At 20.3% G+C, this 22784-nt stretch overlaps 4 protein-coding genes across 8 annotated transcripts; 1 reads left to right on the top strand and 3 right to left on the bottom strand.

Annotated features, from left to right (window-relative positions):
• Window positions 1–166: 166 nt before the first annotated feature.
• LOC122712594 (fatty acid hydroxylase domain-containing protein 2) lies at window positions 167–10630 on the top strand. Of its 2 annotated transcripts, none has more exons than XM_043932361.1 (6): window positions 167–303; window positions 8072–8198; window positions 8391–8494; window positions 9059–9386; window positions 9848–10120; window positions 10371–10630. In XM_043932361.1, the coding sequence occupies exons 1-6, from the start codon at window positions 276–278 to the stop codon at window positions 10528–10530; spliced, it is 1020 nt and encodes a 339-aa protein (XP_043788296.1). In that variant the 5' UTR covers window positions 167–275; the 3' UTR covers window positions 10531–10630. The 2 variants fall into 2 exon arrangements, with proteins under 2 accessions (XP_043788296.1, XP_043788287.1); XM_043932352.1 differs by lacking the exon at window positions 167–303 and adding an exon at window positions 3741–3860.
• Window positions 10631–12252: 1622 nt separating this feature from the next.
• Window positions 12253–14120, bottom strand: LOC122712758. 2 transcript variants are annotated; one of them, XM_043932624.1, is made up of 3 exons: window positions 13784–14120; window positions 12909–13602; window positions 12253–12657 (listed from the first exon to the last, which is right to left on the bottom strand). In XM_043932624.1, the coding sequence occupies exons 1-3, from the start codon at window positions 13994–13996 to the stop codon at window positions 12623–12625; spliced, it is 942 nt and encodes a 313-aa protein (XP_043788559.1). In that variant the 5' UTR covers window positions 13997–14120; the 3' UTR covers window positions 12253–12622. The 2 variants fall into 2 exon arrangements, with proteins under 2 accessions (XP_043788559.1, XP_043788570.1); XM_043932635.1 differs by having other exon boundaries at window positions 12253–13602.
• A 2587-nt stretch (window positions 14121–16707) lies between these two features.
• LOC122711559 lies at window positions 16708–19179 on the bottom strand. The gene is made up of 2 exons (XM_043930451.1): window positions 18538–19179; window positions 16708–17790 (listed from the first exon to the last, which is right to left on the bottom strand). The coding sequence occupies exons 1-2, from the start codon at window positions 19013–19015 to the stop codon at window positions 17036–17038; spliced, it is 1233 nt and encodes a 410-aa protein (XP_043786386.1). The 5' UTR covers window positions 19016–19179; the 3' UTR covers window positions 16708–17035.
• A 133-nt stretch (window positions 19180–19312) lies between these two features.
• On the bottom strand, window positions 19313–22763 carry LOC122711567 (glucosamine-6-phosphate isomerase). Of its 3 annotated transcripts, none has more exons than XM_043930481.1 (6): window positions 22153–22367; window positions 21829–21977; window positions 21455–21739; window positions 21015–21373; window positions 20780–20860; window positions 19313–19441 (listed from the first exon to the last, which is right to left on the bottom strand). In XM_043930481.1, the coding sequence occupies exons 2-5, from the start codon at window positions 21950–21952 to the stop codon at window positions 20789–20791; spliced, it is 840 nt and encodes a 279-aa protein (XP_043786416.1). In that variant the 5' UTR covers window positions 21953–21977; window positions 22153–22367; the 3' UTR covers window positions 19313–19441; window positions 20780–20788. The 3 variants fall into 3 exon arrangements, with proteins under 3 accessions (XP_043786416.1, XP_043786408.1, XP_043786398.1); XM_043930473.1 differs by lacking the exons at window positions 19313–19441; window positions 22153–22367 and adding exons at window positions 20446–20479; window positions 22631–22763; XM_043930463.1 differs by lacking the exon at window positions 19313–19441 and adding an exon at window positions 20446–20479 and having other exon boundaries at window positions 22153–22365.
• Window positions 22764–22784: the final 21 nt, after the last annotated feature.

Raw genomic sequence — 22784 nt, 5'->3', positions numbered from 1 at the left:
TATTTATACAAAGAAAGCGTATGAAAGCCATAAGTACGCATGAAAGCATATATGTATATAGTGCATAATATATATATATATGTGTGTATGTATATATATATATATATATATATATATCTATTTCATGCTGGAAGTACCCGCTTGGTGCTACGGCGCATTTGCCAGTATCAACCGTCTGCGTTTATCGACTATCATGTATGCTGTGGCAAATGTGATCCATTGACTTCAAATACAAAAATTATCGTGATTTTTACGTAAACGTTACATCAATAATTATGATGGATGTGCAGAAGCAGTATAAAGGTAGGAAGAGAGATTTCGATTCTTTTCCTGTTGACACTTGAACAAAATATCTAAATCAAACTTAAGATGGAACATTATGACAGTTATCACAATTAAAATCATAATTTCTTAACTATATATTTTCGTTTATAAGTAATTCATTTGATGAAACTATTATTTTTCGATTTTAAACTTTAAATGACTATTGATATATATGTATGTCCGACATGCATTCGATTATTGACATACACTTTTGGAGGGAAGAAAACTGTAGGTGGAGATGTAAATAAACATATATTAATTGATCGATTATAATTACGCATTGTTTTTTTATTTTTTGACAAATAGAATTTTTAATCATCAAAAGATATGTGAAAAATGATCTTGTCTATTTTATTAACTTGTTTAGAATCAAGTAAAAAAGTAGTTTAATCAATGAAACAAATAAAAAAATATTGTCATAAAGATATTAACATATTTTTATTTATTATAGTATATCATATAATAAAAATATTTTACATGAAAAATTTTTATTACATACTTATATTACTATATTCTTTTGAAATGAAAATATCAACATGAAAATATCATAAATAATTATTTTTAATTTAAATTATAATTATTTTAAATCATTATATAAATTGCATATTAGCTAAAAACTATTTATAAAAAAATACATTCACAAGAATGTATCAACAAGAATCATTTATATAAGTAATTAATTATGACGTTAAACTATATCATTAATTAAATATGTTTATTATTACAAAATATTATTACAAAAATATTATTTAAAATAAGAAATATATTCTTACATTATTCTTTTAATCATGAATATTAATATTCATATTTTATATTTTTTAATGAATTATTATATCAATGTAAATCGATAATAATAATTGTATTCTTTTGAGATATGAATATAATAGGGCAAATTGTGCGAAAGTAATGTTTGACTTTAATCGGACTAAATTATCATGCGCGATTTAATTTTTTAATCAAATTATATAATAAGAAAAATCCTTTGATCATAAATATTTTTAAAAAAATATTATATGTATTCAAAGTTGATATAAAATTCTTCAATTTTTCTTTTTTTTTTATTAATTCATTATTAATTTAATTATTATTAATCCATTTATAATCCAATTGTAAATCAAATTATATTTTTTTTTATTTTTACATTTTACATTATATATATAATTTTTAATTATTAAAGTATATAACAAAAAATAATTCTTAATTTTTTTCAAATAATGTATAAATATTTTCGTATTTCATACATCTATCAATTTTTTATTTTTGTATTTCATAATTATCATTATTTCAAATTAATATTTACAAATTGTATATAATAATATAAATCACATAATTATTTAAACGGTATATCTTTGATCTTCAAAGCTTTATGTACTTAACATTTGAATTATATATTTGTCTTTTCTAATTAATCTAAGGCTTTAACCCGTTTATATATATATATAATGTCAATGGTATTTTACATTTATCAAGCAAAATATTATAATATTATTATTATATTATAATATTATTATTTTATAATATTATGTAATTTTTATGGAATTTTAAAGATATTTCAGGTTAAGTGAAATATTCTATAATGAAGAAGCTTTTAAAAAACTTAATAGATATATAATTGTTATATATAATAAATTAAAATATTGATTTATGTATAACTAATAATTATATTTCTCTGTGAAATTAAATATTCGTGTAATATACGAAGATAAAAGGCATTACAATTAAATTTATCTGTAACTAATCTATGTGATATACATATAATAAAGAGATTAATATCGATGTTGTAAATATATATAATATATATATTATCATCAATGTCAATATTATATTTTAACATTAACTTATTATAAAAAGAATAATATATATCTAGATCTTTAATGCAAATAAATTGAAATTTAAATAGTATCTCGAAATTATAAATATAAAAGTGATCTTACATGGATTCAAATATTTGCGTGAAAATCAAAATTACTCGTGAGTCATGTTGTAATTTCTAAAACTATATTTTTTATTTTTAATTATTTAATTATTTACATTTACAATTATTTACATTTTTAAATTATTTTTATATATGATATAGATAATAAATAATGAATATTTATATATGATATGGATGACAAATAATTTATTATTTTTAAAAAAATCATGTAAAGTATTTTTTTAATTTAAAATAATGTGTAAAAATTGATGTGTTATTTAATATGTTATTTACGTATTATTAAATATGTTATATTGACATATTATTAAATGCATTGTATTTATCATCGATTGTTAATCATCGATTTAACATACAATACATAAATTAGCAAAAAATTAAATGGCGCAAATAATAAGGAATGAATATTGAAGGTACGATTACAGAATGTTAAAAAAAAATTTATAATTTTTATGATAGATAATATTCATCAAATGAAAAATCTTAATAATAATTTGAATAATTAATATTTAAACTTATAAACAATTATTTGTTTCGATTAAAGTAAATAACTTATTTGTTTTAAGAATTAATATGTTAAGACTATATATAAAAAACTATTTTATATTATTTTATTCTTTTTTTTCTTGATTAGAAAAGACTTTATATCTTTTATTTCCATTTTTGTCACAAAGAATTTTTTATATCTTTGTATCAAAGAATTCTATACTTTTCCTAAAATTCATGGACTTGCACCAATTATTTTATTAGTATTTTATATTTTTCAATCTAATTCTATATTATTAATTGTTAGAAAGATCATTATATCCTCCAAAAAAGATTTAAATCAGAAAATTGAAGAGATCATTTGATTCATCTCATTCAATTCATCTTTCTTATTTAAACAAATAAATAAATTATCTACTTAAAAAAAAATTATTTTAAATTAAAAATAATTTTAAAAATATTAATTTTACATTCATATTTATTAGGATTTTTCTTTCTTTCTTATTTATTTTTCTTTCTTTCTTTATTTAGCAAATTATTTGAAAATTATAAAGTTTTTTTTATCATCCTGTATGCATTGTTTGAGGCAGTGGTTCTTAACTTTCATCAATCAAATTTCCTTTAAATAATTTTTTATTTTCATGGTTTTCTAAGATTTAACTTAATATCTAAATTTATTGTGATATTATATATATATATATATATATATATATATATATATAAAACTATTCAGTTTTTTCAAATATAGAAAAAAAATATTTATTATAAATCAATAAATAAAATAAACATATTCAGATTAAATATTTATTCGAATATGAATAAATCATCCTTGTTTAGCCATTAATGTTAAATGCGTATCATAACATAGCGAATATCGTGCTTTCTCTCACTCTCAGTGAAGATTACACGGTCTCTCCGAGGTCTGCGGACTACAGGTTAAGAACCGCTGGTCTGAGGCATAGTCAAGGATAAAACAACACGGGTTCAGTCAGTACGTGTCATTCGACAACGGAATGTCTCATATAACGAGATTGAACAAGTGAAAATCTAAAAAGTGTAGTAGGCCACGTGATCAGTTTTAAAATGTTACTACTCGAAACTTTATTTCAACGAAAAGGTATACGCCAATAAAATAAAAGATGAAAATATGCTCTGTGATATGTTAATCAAACATGTGTTATACGAACTTACATGTATGTATGTATTTGCGAATTTTTCTCGAATCCATGCTTTGTAACATATGATGCGTAATACAAGATCATATTGTCAGGTGAATTCATGAATTAAAGACAGAATTATTCAACATGTTAACACAAATATATTCATATAGATCTTTGTTTACATCCTTTTATGGAAGATGTATATGAATCATTATGTGATTCATTATACATTATTCACGAATTACACATTACACAAATCAATAGATATTAAATTTTGAATTTTGTTACCAGTATTAAATATTTGCAAATTATAAATCTACAAGTTCTAAGAATAAAGTAAATGTTATATATATATATATGTATGTTTATACTTATATGACGTGTATAAAAAAATAATTACTTTCCATGCATATAAATAAATGTAAATTAGCTACATGTAATTATCATGTTATTTTTTTGCAATAATAAATAAATTAATTATTAATTGTTGTAAGACATATAAGTTATTAATCATTATTTTTATGTAACAATAATTTTTTTACAATAATCTTTTAGTTTTATATTATATAAAAATTTATTTATTTCATCGATATCCTGAATATTATTTTATTTTAGCTAGTTATTAATGTTAACACAATCATATTATGTCATATCATATTATTGTTATGTAATATAAAAAAAAATAATTTTAATTATTTTTAACGAATTTTTTTTTTAAATATTTAAAATATATTTTGTAAATAAGAGAACGAAAAAGAAAAATAATAAAAAATAATAAAATAAAAAATAAATTAATATAGTCTATTAATTAAAATTATTTTGTTTTTTAAAAAAATCCACATTAATATACATTGATTTTTCTCAATAAATTTTATTATAAATTATAATAAAATTAAAATATCTTATTATTAATGTTTTTTGTTATATTTCAACAAATTTTCCAGTAAATATTTTAGTAAAATATTTTAAATAAAATTTTATTGTATTTTAAATTAAGTATTAATTAAATAATAATTAAAGAAAAATAGAAAATTAAAATCTAGAAAAATTTCTTGATACAATATTGAATCCATTAGATTTATAATGAGACTAATCAATGAAAAATTAATTAATAATGCCTGTTAAATTTGTCGAAATAATAAATATCTGTGTAAATATATTATAATTATTCTGTTTAATATTTTTATTTAAATTTCTATGAAAATTAATATTATATTTAACTAATATTTTCAATAATTTATAAATGTAAATTATTTCTCTGAATTAATAAGTTTTTTTTTTTACATATATCTTCTTTTTTAAAGAATATATAAAGCCAATTTTAAAATGATAAGCATTTTTTTTTCATTCACACTTATTTATATTCATCATATAATTTAAATGATTTCTTGGAATGATTATACTTTTTCAATATCTTCGAGAGAGTTATCTAATGAATATATATATATATATATATATATATGACATTATATTTTTTTATAATAAATTATTTTTAACCATAAATTTAGTTTATTTTTTTAATTTAATTATTTTAACAATATAACAATTTGCACTCAATTCGATTCAAAATTATTAATATTAATATTAATATAGAAATACATTATAAATAGATTTTGTTAATTTATTTTGCGATATTTCATAACAAAATGTTTTATTAATTAATTAATAATAATTGAAAATTTGTTTAATTCAATGCAAATTAAAATAATTACTGAAATTCAAAAAATATATATCATAAACTCTTCTATTATTTTAAATATAAATAATTATAAAAAAAACTAATTTCAAAAAAACAAACAATAATTGATATCAAATTGCAATTATTAAATAATATTAAAAATTTAATGATTGTTCAGATATTATTTTTAATAATTATTTATTAATATAATTAAATAATTTAAAAAATAATAACTTATTGATATTTCTTATATAGATATTAATTAAAATTCAATTAAATTTTAAAATAAATAAAATATACAAATCAAATTTATACTTGATAAAAATACTTTTAAAAAAATATATTAATTTGCATTAAAAAAGAATCAGAATATGAAGAAACACAAGATTAAAGATACAATCTTTTATATATATATATATATATATATATATATATTTGTTTTATTTATGCATATATATGCGATAAGATAATTAATAGATAGAAGAATAATATAATTTAGCAAACAATTTTTATCACAATTAAATTAAATTTCTTATTATTTCGTTCAGTTTATTTTTTAATCTTATACTTATATACCTTAAAATATGACATACTGATTTCACTTCATTACATGTATGTATCTATTATTTTTCGAAATTTCATATTTCTCCTTTTTTTAAATTACACTATATACATATTTTTTTTAATCATATGCATCAATTAATAATTGAGAAAGTATAATATTTATATTTACAGATTTTTTAGAAAATTTAACATTTTCTTTCATTTTATTTTCTTTCGTATTCTTCATTCTCATATAATTTTTACTATTTTAAAAATATGGTTTGATCTAATTATATGTAATACGATCTATATATACATATATTAATCAACATTTAAATCGATTCATAATTACATTACGAATGCTGCCAGCAATTAGCTAAATCTAATATAAAGTGGTATGCCAAACAAGTTCATAGTTAGCTTAACATTGATGCTATTCGTTGATACAACAAGCGAGATGTTATCTAGATTTACTATGGTAATTCTTATTGTTAGTCAAGTGCATGCGTACCCGATGAATCTTTGATCTTGTCAAGAGTCTTCATCGACCTCTTTTCACTATCATGAATCCTATTCATTTTTTCAATTGAATAGATGCACTTCCTAAAACATAAACAGGATAGTTAACTAAAAATATAGTGTATTTTATTTTTTCTATTAAATAATATTATATATTATATAATATAATATTAAACTATTTACAGTAATAATATGAAATAATGTTAAATTTTTATGTTTAGTATTATAATATTAATAACACTAAAGGAAACTGACGTAATATTAATAACACTATAAGGAAATTGACGTAAATAAATTATAAAGTTAAAGAGAAAAACAAATTTTAAAAAAAAAAAATTAATTGAATAACAATTTATTTTAGCACTTTTTTTTTTTATTTTATTTTTTTTATTTTTTATTATTTCTATTTTTTTATTTTTATTATCATATTTTATTATTTTATCATTTTCTTTTACATATAATTATTCAAAGATTATTAAAATTAATTGAATAATAAATATACATAAGTTTTTAAATTCAGTTATATGCTTTTTTTTAATTATATATATATATACCATCATCTAAATTGGAAAATTTAACTCAAAAAATTTTAATATAATCTAAAGGATATAAAAAAAAACGTTTTTTATTATATTTAATTATTTTATAATTTAATTAAACATTTGTTTTTAACTAAAAATAAACTTATAAGAAAGTTTAAATTTCAGAAAAAAGTAAAATCAAATTTTTTAAAAATATTTAATTCTCAAATATACCCGGTCATTTGCACAATTTTGCTGCAAACGCGTTAAAAATGGTAATTTAATCAGCTATTTAAAAAGGTTAAAATTGAGTGGTTGTTCAATGCATTGTCAATCGAATCCGGGTTATCTTGTATAACATCCTGTTCTGCAAATTGTGTTTTTCCTTTATTTTTATTGCAATACAAGTAACACTTTATGATATAAGTAAGATAAATTTATTTGAATAATCATTGCAATTTTTAAGATATTAATGATTTCTTAATAAGAAAAAAAAAACATTAAAAATAATAAATATATACGATGATAATAGTAAAAATTATTAATAATTAAATATTAAAATAAAGTAATAGGAAATTTTTAACGATAAATTTAATACTTAACAACTTGCAAAATTGTTTTCATAAATAATTTTTAAATGGTTTATCATAAAATTTACTCTGACAAAGGATAAACAAATAAATTATATTTTAACATAACTCATAAAAATATACAAATATATAAAATATAAAAAAGATGATTCAATACTGATTGACTTTTTTGTTTTTGTAAATATTGATAAATAAAAATTTAATTAAAAGATATATCGAAATGAAATAAATTAAATAACAAATAAAAGAAGTTTAAAATTTATTGAAATGAAAATTATAAAAATTACGAAAAACTAATAACAATTTATTTTTTGTAGTGACGCCTAGGAGCGGTGAAGATAAAAATCAAACGCCACCGACTTTGCTTTCAAGTTTAAGGAGCGTTTTATTTGTAATTGGAACCGTAGTAATCGGATTTGCTGCATTCTGCAATTCGCTAACATGGTAAATTTTAACAGATAACATATACAAATAAGATATTGAAGACATTGTTGTCGCAAAAGATATAATAATAATTATACAATAATTAATTAAATCAATTATTAAATGTATTTACATTATTTATTATTATTAATTAATTATTATTATTAATATTAAAATTATTTTCAAATTATTTCGATCTTTTTATTCTTTTAGGCATTTACAAAGATTTTGGGGAGCCTCAGGTGATTTTTGGCAAGCACAATGGGATAAAATCTTAGATAAATTAGGAGATGATCCCGGCACGCTTTGGGTTTATGGTAAACTAAAATAAATCTGTCAAAAAATACATATATAACATATTCCAAGATAAATATTATTTGATGTAAATTTAATCGAAATCATTTAAAGATATAAGATTATTGAATTTTATTGCAGGAAACAAATATTTTATTTCTTATTCATAAAGTTATTTCAAATGTATTTGACATATTATTAAACTTGACAATATATAATTGCAATATTTCATATTTTCATATTTCTATCTAAAAAATTATAAAATAAATATATATAAAAATAAAAAGTTTTTAAGTTATTTAAAAAAGAAAAGAAAATTAATGTTTATTAATGCTTATTCATAAAATAAATGATAAATAATATGTTAAAAATAGTATTAGAAAGGAAATAAAATTATCATCAATTATCATTATCAAATTATAGCTTCATTTTTTTTTTTTAAAAGATAGAAATGATAGATAGAATGAAAGATAAATTATTTTTTGAAACTTATTTTGGAACTTTCTTATATATATACGTTCAATATTTTTTTGAAAAATTGTAAAAGTAAGAATATTATTCATTAATAGAAAATTAATTTTTTCCAGGCTCGATAGGACTGACATTTTTCGTGTACTGGTTCTTTGGCGGGATTTATATGATTCTAGATATAACTAATCGGCCAGCAGTTTTACGAAGATACAAAATACAACCGGGTACGAACGAACCGGTCGACACGAGAGAATTGTTCAAAGTAATCGCTCAAGTACTATTCAATCAAACTATTGTTGGACTTCCTCTAGCGTACATTAGTTATCACCTTATGGAATGGCGCGGTTATCCCCCTGTACGCGAATTGCCGACCTTCCACTGGGTACTTGTTGAAATTGCTTTTCACATATTGTGTGAGGAAATTGGATTTTATTACTCGCACAGGTATGGAAATTTTATATGTTTTTATTAATATAATTTAATAATGTACTTGGTTCTTCGTTCATTAGAAAATATTTCATATTAATAATATAAATTATGCTTGAATTTATAGTATCTTTTAAATTAATTTATCCTAAAAGATATGTACATTAAATTAAAACTATATATGCAAAGTTAAATCTTTTTTTTTATATTTTTTAAAATAAATTTAGATTCAAATGAATAGATTAAAATTAATTATTTTATATATATTATATTATATGTTATTTAAAATAATCGAAGGATATACATAATATTGTTTAATTAATATTTGTTATAATTTTCAATTATTTTTTAATTATCTTAGAAATATTTTAAGCAATCATATTTGAATAGATTTTCCTCTATAATATTATTTTACGTAGAATTTTATATATCTTTGCTATTATAAAAAAAAATCGTGCAAAAGCAAAATTACATTACAGATTTCTGCATAGCCGCTATCTATATAAATATATACATAAACAACACCATGAATGGACAGCTCCCATAGCTATAACATCGCTATATTGTCATCCTTTAGAACACATTGGTTCCAATTTATTACCACCGTTTTTGGGAGTATATATCATAGGTTCTCATGTGGCTACTGCTTGGCTTTGGTTTTCGCTTGCTATTCTTTCTACATTAAATGCGCATTCTGGTTACCATCTACCGTTTTTTCCATCTCCAGAAGCTCACGATTTTCATCATTTAAAGTAAGTAATTTTTATATATTCAAAATTATTTATTTTAAATTAAAATTGAAATGTATTATATATATATTAAAATAATTAAAATATATTAAAATAATTTTTTTTATCAATAGAAGTTTCTATACCGATGTAATATAATTAGATTTTATATAAAAATTTAAATATTATTAATAATTGAAATTTAGAAATTATAAAAATTATAAAAATTTTTATTGTTTAGAAATTGAAAATATTGATCATAATATTATTCTAGGTTTAATCAATGTTTTGGAGTTTTGGGAGTATTAGACCGAATTCATGGAACAGACACACATTTTCGAAATTCCAGAGCTTACCAACGTCATGTAATGATGCTTAGCTTTACTCCTCCAAGAGAAGCTTTTCCAGATGAAGTAAAATATAAATCTAAATAAAGAAAGTTTTATTGAATATCGTGATAAAAAAGTTAAATAAGAAAGTTCAGTATAATAATATGTTCAATATGAAATATACTATAAGATACTTTTGCACTTGTTTTATTAGTTTTAATTAGTCATTTAAATTTAATCAGTAATATATAATAAAAATTTATATTTTTCAATAAGTAAATAGGATTAAATAAATAGGATATAATTTTTTTATTTAGAAACTGCATATTTTTAGTTATTATGCAATTTCAGTTATTATAAACATAGTGACGTGAATATAATGTATTATTAAGCAATCTATGTATTATTTTTACAGTTTTTGTACAAAAATATGATAAATGTAATTTTAACCAATATTTTCAGATGTAAAAATATTTGTTTTAAATACAACATTTGGAATTTATTTTTTAATTCAAAGTTATAAAAAAAAAATGTCTGGAACATTATACAAATTTTAATATAACTTTAATAGATGAATTTTAGATTATTCGAATGTTTTTCTTACAAAAAAATATATTGTTAGAAAACTTAGAAATATATCGAATATTTCATCTAAATATTACTTTGTTAATAATCACATGATATAGCGGTATTCCAAAAACATATTTGACAAAATTATGTTTATATTGAAATTATAAAGATGAAATTCTTTGTGAGACAATTACTATTTTTATATTTAATTTAATAATGAAAGCAATAAATTTAATCTAAGAAAAAATTATTATCGTAGCAGCATAGTAAAAAATATAATTACTTTAAATTATTAAAAACCGAAGATTATTAAAAATCGAAGATTATGCACTTTAAAGTTACAAAATAAGAATTAAAATATTCAAAATTCTTAAATACATTAATATCAAAATAATAATGTTCTTCTCTAATTAAACTTATGCATATAACAAGAATATACAAATCAAATCGGAATTGAAGTTTCATCAATTTTTTTATATATAAAACAAATTTTTTTATGTGATATAATTATATATAAAAAATTATTAAAATTATATATCACATTTATAAAGATACTATCCTATTATTTCTTTAATAATTATTACAAAGAATTCTTTAATAATTATACAAGAAAGGTTTCATTATTCTTTGTCACTATAAATTTTGTACTTTATATGAAATGCTAATATTAATAATTTTATGTATCTACACATAATAAGCTTATTAATAAAATATCGAAATCAGAATTGCGAATTTTTTTTTAATGATAAAAAATGTAAAAAATAACAAAACATTTTCAATTACAAGTACTTATATTTTATAAGAATATGAATAATTTTTTTACATACATATATAAAAATAGTTATTGCTTTATTATATCTGAATAATATACAAATTTTACGAACGTTAAAAAAGATAAAAAAGTTCGTAAAATTCTATTAATTCTACAGTATTAATAACAATTGCAGCAACCTTATTAGATAAAGTAATTGCATAAATCAAATTGCTTATATATTTTATAATATGATAATTTTACAAATGGACATTTAATGTCCATTTTATTCTTCCATTTATAATTATAATTATCAATTTATATAAACAAATTTTTTTGAAAACAAGTAAAAGGATAATAACACATAATAATTGTAATAAGTAAATGCAAACATCAAATTATATAAATAACTTCTTTGGCGAGCTAAATACTACTATTTTACAATTCGTAATATAAAGAGCATTTTATAAAATTTAAAAAATAAAATCAAATTTTAATGAAAAGGAAATCATATGGAAATATAATTAAAAACAAATTTAAGTTATAAAATATACCATATATATCATATATATATATATATATCAAAATATAAATGTTTTTTCATATCATATCAAAAAAAACTTACTTTTATATACTGGAAGAAAAGACATTAACATATCACTGGTTTCATAGTCAAAAATTCTTGGCACATTTATTTTTTTATTAAGAATTTTTAATAAAAGTAATTAAAAATCTCTAATTTTAAAAATTGCTTTAATATACAATTATAAAAGTGTCATTAATTATTTTATAAATTAAGATAAAATCTTTATTTTGAAAGTACTTCATTTTTAGAATTCATAATAAATTGTTATTGCTATAATTGTAAATTTGTTGTTATTTCCATATTGTCTTTCCTATGCACCATTTGTCTAAAATTATAAACATGATACTAATTAATATATAATAACAAATCTCATATTAAGGCAGTAGCATGATAAAAGTATATGCAAAAGATTGCAGTAAAATAAAAAATTATATATAATTGAAATATAATATTTTTTCTAGCTATAATGGCAAAATAATATATTCAACTGTTATGTATATATATTGCATATATGAATGAAAATTATGAGCCGAATTAAGTAATGTCATATTTATAAGTATTAATCATTGTACATGCCATCAATAAGAAAATCCATTCGTCGGTAGTGTCTTTTATCCCAACAATCTCTACCTTGTTTATAAACCATGAAAATAATAGCACCCAAAACTGGCAGAGCTATAAGAGTAACAATAACTGGTAAAACATAATCAATTTTCTTTGGCATTCCTACGCGTGAACCTTTAGTACGAGGTATAAATGCTTGTTTATCGTTATTAGATTCTATTACTGTTGCAGTTGGTTTAGGTTTATGTTCTTGAATTGATGATGCTGTTACAGGAGCACTTAATAATTTTTGTGTTACATTTGTTAGATATAAAGTATTATTTACAATTGTATTTGAAGCATTATTTATATTTTTATCGCTAACATTTGATTTTAAATTATTCATATTTATATCAATTTTTGCATTTATATTATTAGAAATATTACTTGCTATTGTTGAAAATTCAATAATAGGTTTTGTGTCATTGGATGGTGTTATTTTAATAGAAATATTTCCATTATCTGCTCCTTTTCTCGACACAATTTTAGAAGTATTCTTTTTTTTGTTTAAATATAAAATATCATCTTCTTTTTGTGATAAATTATCTTGTAAATCTAAATTATCAGTAACATCTTTTAAATGGGAAATAGTAGATGTTTGCTGAGTAGGAGGTATAAGTGATATTGGACCACCTTCTCCAGCAACTAAAGGAGTGGCAATACTTTGCTGCAATAATATTTAGTTATTATTATTATATGTATTTTATTTAGAAAAAAAAATATAAAAATACAAAAAAAATTAATTTTTTTAAATATATAGTATATTTAAAATTTATAGATAATTTATACATTTATTAATTGATATATATATATATATATATATAATATTATGTTTTTATATTACGTACATTCTGTATTTTTTTAGAATTAACGGATTCAGGCATAAATTGAATTGATGAAGATGAAATTCGATGTTCGGTTTTGAAATCACTATCAATATTGTTTATATTTAACGTTAAAGATGTATTACCATCTGTTTTAATTTCATCACTGATAGATAAGGTTAGAATAGATACAAGCCATATTAATCGATGAAAATTTTGCATCATGAAAACACGCATTATTTTAATTATAAAATTTTATTTTTTGATACGATTCTTTGCAGATAAATCTGGTTAAAACTTTTATAAAAATATAGAAAAACTAAAAAAAAAGTGGTCTCAACCACTAAGAAACTGTTTGCTCCATCATAAGCACGCAACTATTGCGTAAATATATATACGCGAAAAATGACATATGTAAGAATATAGATATTTACTTATACATATATTTTTTATTTGAAATAAATTTTATCATAATTTAATAATAAAATTTTATTATTTTTAATTTTATTAAAGCAATCTTATTATTATTATTTGAAATCCAGAAATATTATAATTTATAAATTTAAAAATTTAAATTAATCACAAATGTTTCTTCTATCATTATGTTATAATAAATATTAAAGAAACTAATAAAAGGAAAATTTTATATTTTTATGAAATTTTAACAATATATTTTATTTGCAAACTAATAAAAATTAAAATCATAAAAAAGTATTACATTATTATCAAATAGTTAGTCATCAATTATTGATGAGAATTTAATATAAAAGTATTATGATTTATCAAATATCAAGGATTAAATATATAAAAATTATTTATATAATATCTTATTATTATATATAATAATAAATATAATAAATATTAAATTTATAGTTATTATTCTATATCTGTAAAGAAATTAAAAACACTAAATATATCTTCTTCTATACCATGTAATATTTATAATATTTCATATAAGAAATAATTTATTTTAGTAACAGTTATTTTCATGATTGAAGAATCATTTTAAAATGATTAAAGTTATTTTAAAAGATTACGAAATAGTGAAGATCATGTTACATGATTCACTCTTATGTGCATACAATATATTATCGCTCATGACTTGCTTATTATTATAGCATTGTTTAGCTTTATTTATTATATTTTTTTTATTTCTTTTTTCTTTATTTTATATTTTTTATTTCTTCATTCTCATCAGAATAGAAATGCTTTATTAAAAATGTCATTTATAATTAATTAATTTTTAATTTCTATTAAAAACTATTTTCAATTTGAACAACTATACATATAACAACTATATATATTTTTTCATGAAATTTTTATGATAAAAAAATAGAAAATAATGTTAAAAAAAATTAATATGAGAAATTGAAAATAAAAAAGAATATCATTTGTTTATTTAAAAAAAAATAATTTTTTATATTATAATAACTTTTAAAAATCTTATCCAAGATTATTTTGAAATTTGAAATATCTATAAACTGTTCAAAAATTATTAAATCATCAATCATATCATGATTAATTTTATCATGAAATAAAAATACTTAGAAACACGTGATTTATCATATAACATTTATGTTTGAAAATAGACAAAATATTTTTATAATAAATAAATTAATAAATTATAATTAATAAAATTATTTAATAAAATATAAATATATATTAGCAAATTTTTCATGTTATCTAGTTTATTACATTTCTTACTTATTTTAAAAGAATTAAAAAATATTGATTTCTTTTTTTGGTTTTACATTGTATAATAATCAAAATTTAAATATTAATTGTATCGCGAATTTTTATTTTTTATCATTTTTTTTCATGAGAATTATCGTAGATTTTCATGAATATTATTCGTATTATTTATTTTTTCATGTTAATGAAAAAAATTTTTTGTTTCAAAATATTATTTCGAAATATAATAAAGAAGTTTTTATAATGGATACTGGATATTTTATCATTAAAGATAACTAAAAGATTACATTAAATTTCTTTTTTTATTATCATTCTATTTTTATATTATCAGCATTTTTTTATACTCTAAATATATATATACGATAAAAAATATAGAATATAGAATAAAAAAATATAGAATTTATTTAAAAAAAAAATTTTGTATATTTGAACATAATAAAACATAAATATTAATATTTTATATTTTGTCTTGTAACTACAATTTATCAAGGAAAAATTTTTTAAATTAAAAAAAATGTAATTAGAAACAATATATGTATACGTAAATAATTACGTAAAAAAAAAATAAGATTAATTAATATATTTTTCGTTTATCTTAATTATTATCATATTTTCTTGTACGAGATAAGTTTAATCAACATATAGATTGAATAAATACACATATTATATTTAAAAAAAGATTTTAATTCATTTCAATATTTAATTTTTATTTTATTACATGATAATTCTATATATCCTAATAGGAAATATTTGTCTTCCATATGGACAATTCATTAATATTATTATTTTAAGATTCATTAAACTCTCTGACTCATGAAAATCAAAGTAACAATCTAAACGGACAATTCATCAAATATTGAGCTATACAATTAAAACATGTTAAAATATCTGACTCGTGGAAATTAAAATGACTAATCTTGTTATCTAACGTAAATGCAATTGATATGATTTTTTGAAAATATAAATTTTTAAGAAATACATTCTCATACAATTGATTTATATAATTTATAGATAAAAATTTATTCATATCGATCAAATTCTACTTTTATAAAATTGAAATCATAGCGATATCGTAATAAACACACAATGTTATCATTTATGATACCTATACATGTATATGTATCTGAATATAACATACAAAGTTATATACATAAAAGTTATATACATTTATATAACATATAAGTTATATAAAAAAATGTATATAACAAACAGAAACTACTTGTTTAATGAAATGAAATGACTATTTGTCATGATTATTATCATTTCGATCAAATTTTTCGTTTTTATTTATATAATTAATTATTTAAACTCGATATCTTTTTGTTACAAAATATGATTGATTTATGTTATTCACATGATATTAATTAAACTGATTACATTTTTCTGATTACAGATATGAAATCAATTACATATATATCGATCAAAATAATATTTCCGTGATATAACTAGGACAATACGTGATATATTAGAGCGGAACAATCATGCTCTATTGTTTCAAAAAAAAGAAATGACACATTATGATCATATAAAAATCAACACTTTATGCTTATGGAAGATATAATTTTTCTTCATTATTTAATTTATCTATATCCAATTGCGTTGTACAAAACACAGTACCAGTTTTCGTAATCGTTTATTAAATAGCTCATTTCCAGTATGCTGAACCAATACCTCGTGCATTTTATTTACATCAAAATCTTTGATTTCCTTCGTATCTAACGTGAGCATCTTTATCATAAAGCTTATATGGCTGAACTCGCGTACAGCATCCTCAGCCAATTTCACTTTATATCCTTCCTTGCTAAATTTGCTCGTGTCGCATCCCATTTTATTTAACGTGTCTATTACAGTTTCATAATACAGATCTATGAGAGCGTCGATTTCGTCCTCCGTTACTTCGAGTTTCACGCTAGAATAAAGGAAAAAGAGCAGATCGCGCATAGGACTTCCGTAAAGATATATTTGAAAATCAACGAATTTCACATTGTCTATCTTTCCTTTATCGTTACAATGAAACATCACGTTGTTCACCCAGAAATCGCAGTGAATGATGGATATCCATGGTTCTCGATACGAATCTGCCCACAATTCCTCCAGTTTCAAATTTGATAAAATTTTATTACATTTATCGAAATGAGGGCTTATTTCTGGATCTTTCTTTATCTGTTCCAATATTAATCCGAACATCTGTTCTGAGGTGGTTTGTACATGTTGTAAAGGTTTCGCATACATTTTGAACATCTCGAATATACCCGGTCTTTTTTGTTTCATCGCTATTCCCAAACTATGGAATCTGGCCATAGCTTTTACGGCTTCCCCCGCATGATCTAAGTCGTAACCTGTATAAAAATCATCGAATAAAATAATTTTTAAATATTTTCACGTAATATATAATACAAATGTGATGAGTTGATTCATGATGTTAAAAAGAAAATTTGTTTGACAGTATTACAAGGGTTTTACAATCGACTCTATCATTCAACGATAAAAATATGTACGCAACTGATCTGTTGAAAGCATCGCTCTGGATTTGGAAAAGGAATTATTCTTTATTGCGTACGATATTGCATATCTTTAATGTAATGCAAACAAAAATTATTATTATTACTATGTAAAAAATATATTTAATATATTTTGATCGTAGTTCAATATTTCATATTCATCAAATTTCTAATTTTTTTGTAAGTTGTAAAATTAACATACACGTATTTAAATCTTTTAATATAAAAAACAAACATACAACAATAAAGAATTTAATAACGTCATAAATGATAAGAAAAAGTTCAAAGTTATCGACATGAGCATATCATGAAAATGACATCTCTAAATAAACTTTTAAAATTATAATTATAAGAATCTAATATTTAGAACCTAAATTTTAAAATTAAAATTTTAAAATTATAAAGAAAAGTTACGCTATATATTTCAAAAAAATTTTTTCCATATTCATGCACATTCTGTAGTATTGCATTTTATATATATTTTTATATCATAGCTCTTACTGTATAATTTTCAACATAAATGCGAAATCTGTTAACTAATTTATATGTGTGTATGTATGTGTATATGTATGTACATGTAAATACCTGTAGCTCTGTCGGCGCTATAATAACCCTTAACTTTTAGATTCTCCATAAGAAGAACAGCGTCTTCATCAAATTCTCCATCTGGTTGTAAAGACAATCTAGCCCCATAAAATTTCGGCAAAAGTTCAAACACTTCGTTTTTTCTCAATCCGCATTCTAATTCTAATTTATTATAAGCCGGCATAATGGTCTCATACATAAAAATTTCTTTGATGAATGTGCGGGAACTATTAAAAAGTTCTTTTTGATATTCTGTTGGTGGACACATCTTCGCGATAAGATGAAGATCTTCCTTCTTTTCTGTAATTTTATTCTTCAACTCGATATGAACGCTGAAAATTGTACTTCCATAATTTTCACCAGGAGGTAGCAACGATTTAGTGGTATAATTTTCCACAACCATTTGATCTTTGATTTTTAAAACGGAATCAAGATCGCGGAGTACAACTTGTTTCATTTCAAATACACTACTATCCATGATTATAGGAGAGAATAGTACGTGTTATGTCAAATATTTATAGAAATCGCTCACAAAATATTTTTTTATGAATCAATCACAAATAACAAAGAATCCAAAGAACTACTAATAGCCGTCTTAAATATTGATTGAATTTATAAGATCAGATTACTGACAAGATTAACGTTCTTATCAATTTTGGGATTATCAATGCGTATTATTAGATAATCCCAATTGATATATATTTCAACTATTCAAACCAATACGATACTGATAAGTAAGTTATACTAGCGTAGATTGTATTGTGGTTTCACTTATCATCTTTCTTCATCGTGATAATGATCGTTTCTGCTCGCAATCGTTTCTCCCACTTATTATCGTCGGTTTGTCCTCGATTTTAAAAGAGGATTCAAACGTACTTTAAAAACATACATCCGCGTACTTTCTCTAAAATATTATATTATTCATATAACAGATTATAAATAAAGAAAAAGAAATAATTTTATCATTTTTTTTAAATACTTTTATCATATTAATTAAAAATATTTATTAATTTATTGTATGGTTTGTTTAAAAAAGAAATGTATAATATATTATATGCACGAGTTTTTTTCGTAGATATATATCTTATACATAAATGTATTAAAATTATCATTCTATTAGGAGATAAAAGAGAAATTAAATCTAGTCAAGCAAATAATGCCACATATGGATTCTGAATTTTTCTTCATGTTTTACTACCTGTTATTCTTTATTATTATCAAAAATTAAATGAGAATTTCTAGCAGTTATGTTTATGACTAATTCCAAGTTATGAATCATAATGAATAAATATTGCAATTAATCTTATAAAAATTTTATATACTTATATATAATGTTTTATTTATAAATTTAGGAATAAAAATTATATTTATAAATTAGCGCTGAAATATCCAATTAATTTTTTAATTTTAAATTCATTTGAAATATTACTTATCTTTTTAAAGAAGAATTAAAAAAATATAATCTTTTTTTTTAAATACCAAATACGAATTGGAAAAGTACATATGTAAAAATAAATAAGCTAAACAAGATATATGTTTCATAAACGAATGAAATAAGAATTATTTTTTTTAAAAAAACGATTTATATAATAAAAAGGATAAATTTATTTATGAAAAAATATAATAATACAAAAATATGAAACAATAACAACATTATAATTCATGTTTTATTGAAATATATGCGTGTGTGCGCGCACGCGCGCATGTATATGTATTATATAAAGTTTTCATATCCAACATGATGTTTCTCACATGATGTATATGTAATTAGAAATTTGTCAGATCCATTATTTTAAGTCCTTTTTTATATGAGACTTTATATATTTTTATATATATAACGATAAAATTTTATATTATATTAAATTGATTTTTCAAGTTCGTTAATTAGTTTGGATTATGAATTATATATTATAAATTTCATGAATTACAAATTCCATAAATTCTGTAAAAATTAATATACTTTAAATTTTATCTAACCACGAATTATTATAATTTTTTACTTTTTTAATATCATTTATATATTTAATTAATCATTATTAAAATTAATTTTAATTAAACAATTAAAATTATATCAAATATAAAAATGGATTAATTTCATAAACAAAATAAAAAAACATGTTTTAATTAATTAATAATAAAATATAGATTATAAAATTTTTTTTATCTATTTTCTCTATTTTATAATTAAAAAATAAAAAGCAAAATATATTTTTAATAAAAAATATATATAAAAAATGACTACCATTTCTTTTTATTGTACTGAACGACGAAGAATCGTATTTCCATCTTCCTCAATCAATTTTTGATGTATAGTACTGAGACCCTGTATATCATAAAAATTCAAGATAAAATAAGTACATAAATTATTTGAATTAAAATATAAATGTATTATTAAGTTTAAATATTTAAACAAAATTATTAAAGATTTTAAAGATTTTAAATTTAATTTTTAAGAAAATATGATTATTTAAATACACCTTAAAATATTTTACTGTCTTCACACGTAATTCTAAAGTTGCATCCTCATCACAAACAATTATTGTACGTGGATGTTGTTGAAAAGCTGATACAGTCCACATATGATTAATACCTTCTTCTATTGCCTTATAAAGAGCAAATGCTTTATGAGAACCTGTAATAAGAATCATTACTTCTTTAGCATCCATCACTGTGCCAACACCAACAGTCAATGCTTGATTTGGCACTTTGGAAATATCATTTCCAAAAAATCTTGCATTAGCTTCTAATGTATCTTGCGCCAATGTCTTTACTCTTGTACGTGATGCTAAAGAAGAACCTGGTTCATTGAAAGCTATGTGACCATCTGGACCAATACCTAAAACATAACATTTTTTTATTCATATAAATTTTTTTATATAAATTTATTTATTTATTTCCATATAATAAAATTGCATACCACCAATAAATAATTCAATACCACCAGCTTCTTTAATTTTGTTTTCAAAATCATCACATTCCTTTATAAGATCAGGTGCATTACCATCAAGAATATGCACATTTTGTGGATCTATATCTATGTGCTTAAAGAAATTATTATACATATAATAATGATAAGATTCTGGATGGTCTCTGGGTAAATCAACATATTCATCCATATTAAAAGTTTTTACATACTTGAAGGAAATTTTTCCTGCTTTATAATATTCTATAAGTTTTCTATACATTCCCAAAGGTGTACCACCTCAAAAATAAATAATAATTATTATTTTAATAAAAATTTATTAATATTAAATTATAAATTTTCAGTTTACTTATATAAAAAATAAATACCTGTTGGGAGACCAAGAATAAAATATTTATTTTCATTTGGTTGAAAATCATTAATTCTTTTTAAAACATATTTAGCAGACCATTCTGCTACATAATCCACTGTATCACAGATTACTAAACGCATATTAAATTTATTTTATATTATAAAACTGAAAAATGTAAAATATAAAGAATTGTAAGATATGATAGAGAAAATATATAAAATAAAATTTAAACAATTCATAAATATAATATAATATAATATAATATTTCCATACTATAACTGATATTTTTATTTATTTTATAAATAATACAATCAGTTCTTAATAAAATTTATACGGATACCTTTATACTTATATAAAAAGACCTTATGACAACGACCTTTTTATCTGAACACACAGAAAAATGATATATACTTAAGTTTTACATTATCTTCATATTTATCTTTATACGAAATATTTCGTTTCATTGAAATAAATCAAATGCATTTTATTCTCATTTATTACTTTCTTTTTATTAATTTTTATTTTCCAAATCTTGCAAAGTTAACAAATACATTAAATATATTTAATATATTGTTTCTTTGTAGGAACTTTAATTTAATTACATTTTTATATCTTATGCGCGCTATGTTAAATACAAGAATGTTGGTCTTTCGTAGCTTATTTTAAAGGTCAATAACCATTGATCTTTATTAAAGCATATACGATAAATTTATTTAATAAATTTTAATATATTATTTTTTTTTAAATTTTATATTATGTCAAACTTAATTATATTTATTATAAAAAATTAAATAAAACACAATAAAAAGTGTACAAACCTGAAAAAAATTAAGAACTTCTTTTGCAATAATCGGTCAGACATCAGCTGATGTACAACTGACCTAATCTCGAGTCTTTGTTACTTTGCAAAAAATTTAATATTCCACTTATAGATATGCAATACTTGAAAATAATTTTTTTTATAAACTGAAT

This window comes from Apis laboriosa, unplaced genomic scaffold (genome assembly GCF_014066325.1).
Source record: "Apis laboriosa isolate Shangri-la unplaced genomic scaffold, ASM1406632v1 scaffold112_cov148, whole genome shotgun sequence".
NCBI classification, from domain to species: Eukaryota; Metazoa; Arthropoda; class Insecta; order Hymenoptera; family Apidae; genus Apis; species Apis laboriosa.
The sequence above is the reverse complement of the archived record's forward strand: the minus strand, read 5'-3'. Positions and strand labels throughout refer to the sequence as shown.